Below are 6,921 nucleotides of genomic sequence, written 5' to 3'. Positions count from 1 at the left end.
ATATTAAACTATCAAATATATATATATATATATATATATCATGATACAGAAGCGTATTTATACTCATAAAAGTAATAAAAGAGTTGTTTCAATTTTTCTTAACCAAATCCTTCTGTATTTTAGTAGCGCTGAATTGTAACATCTCTGTTAGAAAAAGAGTTACAGAAGCGATTTTGGTGCGTTAGAAACCAAAAATTTAAAATTACTATTTATTAAACAGCTATGAAAATTAATAATTTTCTAACATTACCCTCATTTGTTTTAGCATGTTCAACTTCTTATTTAATTTTATAATTATTAGGTTAAGTGTGGTATACTTTTGTTTTTTCTTTTTTTTCAAAAAATAATTAATAGAGTAATGAATCCCACAAAGCAAAAAATTATAAATTAGACATAAAATAATAAATCATACAGTCAATTTTATTTTTTAATGAAATATGAGATTGATACAATTATTTTGATTTTTATATAGATAAAAATATTAAATTTTTAATTAAAAATCTTGATTTAATGATTAAATACTTTTTATATAAATAAAATTCTTGATTTAACCCCTCACCCTTTAACATATATATGATACCCGCGGATAAAATTACTATCACCACCCTTAATGCATATTAGTTATTTTGTAAGACAGGTACATTATTACATTTTGTGTAAGGTACGCTAATGTTTTAAAAACTACAATAACATGAATCTTTGTTATATCGCACTCATCATCACATTGCATACATTTCTTTATGAAACAAATTGAAATCAATTAGAAAAAATAGTAATATTCCTTCATTCATACATTAGTATACGTGACTTACGTAAAACATGTCTTGTAATAAAAAAAAAAGTCTAGGGGCTAATTATATAGTATAAGCTAACTCAATCAATTTTTTTATTTTTAATTTTAAAATTTAAAAAATTAAAACAATAGAAAATAATATTTTTGTTATGTAACTAGTCTATTTTTAACTATGTCACCTTTATTTTAATGTATTACACTTATATAATTCCATTTGAAAATAAATTTATGTGTTATAACATATTTTAATCTTAAAATAAGTAGGAGTGGCAACGGGACGGATAGGAGCGGATTTTTGCTTTACCCGACCCCACATCGTTTTATAATAATCCGCAATAAACCCGTTTTTATTGGCGGATAGTAAATGGTTGAACCCTAACCCGCCTCCGCAGATACTCGCCCCTATAATTATTACAATCTAATAAATAAAATTAAATTTCAAAATTTATATAACCATCGTTAAATACATCACATAAATTAAAGTAAAATTTTAAATATGATATAATATTATCAATCCAGAGACAATTCTCCATTATTTTCGGGATTGTGAAGTGGTGCGATCAGTTTGGGTTTCTCTAGGTTTTTCTGATGTGTGTTTCTTTGGCTCTCACGAGGTGCATGATTGGTTCAAGCATGGCCTCCTCAATGAAGGTTGTTCTAAATTTGCACCTATAATATGGTCAATTTGGCAAGACAGAAATATGGGTAATTTTCAGGGAGTTTTTGGATCTGCCGGGTCAATTGCATACAAGGCTCGCAGGTGCATGGTGGATTTTGAATATACAACTCAGAATCGAGTGTGTTGCATCCAGGGATTAAAACCTCTGTCTTGGTCTCCGCTAGAACCTGGTGCTTGGAAGTTAAATTGTGATGGGAGTGTGAACTTGGGGGATGATTGTGCTGGTTTTGAGTGGGTAATTCGTGATAGCTCCAGTCAATGGGTAATGGGATGCTCAGGAAATTCCTTTGGATCTAGTGTCATCAAGATGGAGTTGTGGAGTATATGGAAAGGTTTGGCTTGGGCTTGGGAGGCGGGTCTTAAGCTTGTTGTCTGTGAGACAGATTGCACAGCAGCTTTTGAGCTAGTGACTGGTTGACAAGTTCCACTCTGGCATCTTGAAAAAGAAGTAATACAACTGATCTTTGACTTGAAGTTAAGAAGGGATTGGGATATTCGTTTTGAGCTTATCCCGAGAGAAGCTAATGTCGTGGCAGATCGGTTGACAAAGATGGGATCTGGAGGTAGCGAAACTGATGAGGTTCACCTTTGGCACCAGCCACCAGAAGTGGTTTGTCCTCTCTTACGGTTAAGAACCTGATTTATTTTCTTTTTCTTTTCTGCTCTTTTTTTTTTGTTGTTCACCCAAAAAAATATATTATATATATATCGGAGCAGGTAGAGGCGGATAGTACTTAAACCCGACCTCACTCTGCCCAACAATCTGTCCCACTAAAAATCTGCCCGATACGGGACGGATAATTATTCACCCCGAACAGATAAGGACGGGTAGAAACCCGCGAATTCGAGCGGTGTTACCATGCCTAAAGATAAGATCATTATATAAATTTATTTTATTATTGATAGTAAAAAAAAAAATTTAAATACAGTTAACTTTATATAAAATTGTTAACTGGTTTTTAATTTTTGAAAAAGCGTAGAGAGGAGGAGAGAGAGAGTGGAGTGTCCCCATTGGAATTGGGGCATGGCATCCCCCACAGAAAAAGGTGGTGGCAACAAAAACCTCTTTTTCTACACTCCGCCATGATGCCACTACGATCATCATTCTCTCTCTCTCTTTCTCTCTTCTCTCTTCTCTCTTATGGAACCACCACATGCAACCACACTCAACTGCTAGATGGAGAACAAGTGCGGTTGCTGGTCTGTCCTCAAACGCGGTGTTAGAGGTTCGTGCAAATCTTCTTCAGCTTCCAGACACTCCCCTAACACTATCCCTCGTACTAGTCTCGTTTATGATGCAGGTACCCTTCTTCATTACTTTGTTTTTCGGGGAAAGCTCCTTTTTTTATGGATTTCAATTCTCATCTGCTCCCTCCTATCAAAAAACATGGATCCTTTTTTCTTCTTTCTAACTATGCTTTATTGCTTTCCCAGTACCCTTTCCCCCCATTCTGCTACTGCATAAACAAAATTAAACACTTCCATTCAACTACAGACTGCTCCAATTTTCTCATTCTTTCTTTTAAGTGTTGCCGAATTTCATGATTTTTCTATCATTATAAATTTACTCTCAGTAAGTTAGCCAATTTTGTCTATGTTGGTTCTATTTACATTATATCAGATCCAAAAACCAAGCTAAATGCAATTGTCATGTATAATCAATCATGTTCAATAAAGTGGTTAAAATTTGAAGAAGGAAGGCTTCACATTTCTTTGCATTGTTGCAGCAACTGAGACAAGATACCTGAATGCTAGCAATCGAGAACTATGCCCTCCGAATGAAGCTAGAGTATCTTCTGACAATCCTGATCCTCCACCTCAGGAGAATAAGGCTCCTTGCCCACTTCTTAAATTTACATTTCAAGAACTTAAAGCTGCAACCGGAAATTTCAGACCGGATAGTATTCTTGGGGAGGGTGGTTTTGGTTATGTTTTCAAAGGGTGGATAGAGGAAGACGGAACCGCCCCGGCGAAACCTGGGTCAGGGGTTACCGTGGCTGTCAAAAACTTAAAGCCAGATGGTCTTCAGGGCCATAGAGAATGGGTGGTTAGTAAATATCTGCCTTTGGGTTAGTAGATTGAATTCATAAAGAATTGCTTAGGACATGCTGGTTCATTGGATTGTCACATGGCATTTTATTAATGCAGGCTGAGGTTACCTTTCTCGGACAGCTTCATCATCCTAACCTTGTCAAACTTATTGGCTACTGCATTGAAGATGATCAGAGGCTTCTTGTATATGAGTTTATGACCCGGGGAAGTCTAGAGAATCATCTTTTCAGAAGTGAGTTTCTGCCTTGACTTAGAATCTAGTTTCTGGAGTGTGTGATAAATAATTTCTAGGTGTTGCTTTCCTCTTGATTATTGTGTCTTACAATAAAACTGCTGATGTTTCCTTCATTTTGAAGGAACCGTACCTCTTCCGTGGTCCAACAGGGTTAAGATTGCACTTGGTGCAGCAAAAGGATTGGCCTTCCTCCATAATGGTCCTGAACCAGTCATTTATAGAGATTTTAAAACATCAAATATTTTGCTTGATACGGTATGTGTATCTGGTTAGCAATATTAGTGTCCGAGAAGATTTTTGCAGTCTACGGATTTATTCACATTTTGTTTTATAGGAATATAATGCAAAGCTTTCAGATTTTGGTCTAGCAAAAGCAGGGCCTCAAGGAGACAAGACGCATGTTTCTACCCGAGTTGTCGGAACATATGGCTATGCTGCTCCAGAATATGTCATGACAGGTAAGAATGCAGCAGTTTAGGACACACACATGCACACACACGTATGTGCTTTCGCAAAATCTGTGCTTAAACAAAGTTGTGTGATAGATTATTGATTCTGCTACAAAGCATAACATAATGTAGAAAAGAGCACACTATGTCAAGATGATTAATTTCAGTACCCCCTATCTTGGTAAACAAGTAAGCATGTTCTAGAACTCAATCACTATGGGATTGTTAAGTTTGTAATGTTGTAACTAACTAGCAGGATGATAGTACACATTTGACTTTCTAAGAAATTAAAAGAGCTAATAACTTGTCTGTTTCTGAATTTTTTGTTACCAGGGCACTTGACGGCTAAAAGTGATGTTTATAGTTTCGGAGTTGTATTACTTGAGATTTTAACAGGAAGAAGATCGATGGACAAGAAGCGCCCGAGCGGGGAACAGAATCTTGTTTCATGGGCTAGGCCATATTTAGCTGACAAGAGAAAGCTATATCAACTTGTGGATCCTCGGCTGGAATTAAATTATTCTCTAAAAGGGGTGCAGAAAATCTCTCAGTTAGCTTACAGTTGCCTCAGTAGAGACCCGAAATGCCGTCCCAACATGGACGAAGTGGTGAAAGCTCTGATGCCGCTGCAAGATCTCAATGACCTTGCAATCTTGTCATATCACTCTCGAATATCCCAGCAAGGGCGGCGAAAAAAGAAATCGGATGGAACTCCACATCTCAGCTACACACAATCCAAGAGCATCATCAGGGCTTCTCCCTTGAATGCCAGCAAGCAGCGTCGATGATAGGAAGCGAAACGATCGATCTTCTTCTGTATTTACTTGCTCAATCATTGATTGAAACAAGAGTTAGAATGCCTCCTTTGTTGTTGGTGGTGTTGGTTTGTGGAGATGGACATTTCAAGCTTACATAATCTTTGGGTGTTTAGAACCTGTCTTGCATGATGAAGGCCAGAAGAATGATGGAAAAGTATTGATAAATTGATTTTCTTGTGCTCTTTTTATTAGAGAGCTAACCATCATTAATATACTTTAATTTCCTGTTTGCTAATGCTGTGTAATTCAGAAAATCTTGTATGTATATGAAAGGTCTCACATCTCAGTAGTTTGTGTGCTGCAACATGAAATCAGTTGCATTTAGCAATTAGCAGTTGAAGTAACATTATTGTTCATGCACCTTCAATTAATGGTCACAAATTTATGCATTCTTTAGTGTCATTAATCACAATAATTTTAGATAAATAGATAGAAGAATGAAAGGCACTGAAAAGAGTTGAACTCACAATATTCTGTTAAGTGATGTGAACATATTTATGTACACGTTGCAGGCTTTTATGACCCCAAAAAATAGCATTAGCATCTTATATTCTCATGTGGTTAATGCTGAATAAAATTGAACCAAGTTAGCATATATGCTTGGTGATAAATATATATATATCAATGCAAAGAGCATAAATGCCTTTATGCTTAGCATAATTTGTTGTCTGTGGACTGCATTCTATAAACATCTGTTTTCAAGTGACAAATTGAATTGGAAAAAAGAACCTCACTTTGCTTTAGTGCTTTATAGCTTATTCTTTTTGTTTATTTTTCTTGCTTTAACTTATTCTTTTTTTTTTTTTAACACAAGAAAGGTTCACCTTCTGGTAATTAGTTGGTTACATAGAATTTGGTTATTAGCGTCAATTATGGAAAATTACGCCGCAGTTAGTACTAATCATGCTTTTAATTTTCCCCAACCTCACCTCACATCACTTGTTTCAAGTTTCTTAGCATAAAAAATTGAGCCTTTTTTATATATAAAAAATAGATGAACTACTAAAAATATATTCGAATAATTTTGTTGAAGAAAAAAATGTACCAAAAATTTATTATCGACAAAAATATCCTCAAATAATTTAAAAATGTGATAAAAATGTCTAAAAAGAATATTATTTTTTTGTATGTGACAAATTTTTGTATTTGACAAACCGCTTATGCATTTTATCCAAAATTTTATAGAAATATTTAGATAATTGTTTAAAAAATCTACACACAAAAGGAGATAAAATTTTTATCTCTATATTTTTTTTTATTTTTTAAAAGTATTATTAGTTGTTAAAAAAAACACAAAAAAATATATTTAGCGAAAAATCATCAAATTTGAAAAATAAAAATATCTCATTTTTTTAATTATTCTTTCAAAAAATCACATCAAAATCCAATCTCTAGAGCATTTTTTTAGAATACATCTTTAATGTTAGACATTTTTATCGCGTTTTTAAATTATTTGAGGATATTTTTGTCGATAACAAAATTTGAGTATATTTTTGTTAGTGATAATTTATTCCGGTGTATTTTTAGTAGTTTATCGATAAAAAATATTTAAAAATTAATGAAAAGGAACTCAAAGTTATTTTATTTTGTATTTTGTTTTTTTTTAATTACGGTTAGAATAATTATATAATATTAGATATAATAAATATGTAATTTTAGTACGTGTAGATTATATATTCTGGAATAGATATTAAATGAAGGGTAAATCACAAAAAATGCATCCAAATTATTTTGTTATTGATAAAAATGTTCAAAATTTTGTTATCAATAAAAATACTCTCAAATAATTTAAAAATATGTAAAAAATATATCCCGTGAATTGAGACATTCTATATTAACAAAAAGAATGAGGGTATTTTTATCACATTTTTAAATAATTTAAAATATTTTTATCA

The 6,921-nt window shown here is 33.3% G+C and overlaps 1 protein-coding gene across 1 annotated transcript; it reads left to right on the top strand.

The window, feature by feature from the left end:
* LOC107640302 (probable serine/threonine-protein kinase PIX7) lies at window positions 2,448-5,415 on the top strand. Its single transcript, XM_016343837.2, has 6 exons — window positions 2,448-2,773; window positions 3,200-3,519; window positions 3,621-3,756; window positions 3,881-4,014; window positions 4,094-4,217; window positions 4,542-5,415. Exons 1-6 carry the CDS (start codon window positions 2,650-2,652, stop codon window positions 4,994-4,996), a joined length of 1,293 nt encoding a protein of 430 aa, XP_016199323.1. The 5' UTR covers window positions 2,448-2,649; the 3' UTR covers window positions 4,997-5,415.

Source organism: Arachis ipaensis, chromosome B01 (assembly GCF_000816755.2).
Source record: "Arachis ipaensis cultivar K30076 chromosome B01, Araip1.1, whole genome shotgun sequence".
NCBI classification, from domain to species: domain Eukaryota; kingdom Viridiplantae; phylum Streptophyta; class Magnoliopsida; order Fabales; family Fabaceae; genus Arachis; species Arachis ipaensis.
The sequence above is the reverse complement of the archived record's forward strand: the minus strand, read 5'-3'. Positions and strand labels throughout refer to the sequence as shown.

Bases quoted from the DNA above. Each gene is read 5' to 3' on its own strand.
- LOC107640302 (XM_016343837.2), top strand. From the start codon at position 2,650: ATGGAGAACAAGTGCGGTTGCTGGTCTGTCCTCAAACGCGGTGTTAGA. The intron at 2,774-3,199 runs GTACCCTTCTTC...GCATTGTTGCAG, and splicing joins TAGTCTCGTTTATGATGCAG to CAACTGAGACAAGATACCTG. The intron at 3,520-3,620 runs GTTAGTAAATAT...TTATTAATGCAG, and splicing joins AGGGCCATAGAGAATGGGTG to GCTGAGGTTACCTTTCTCGG.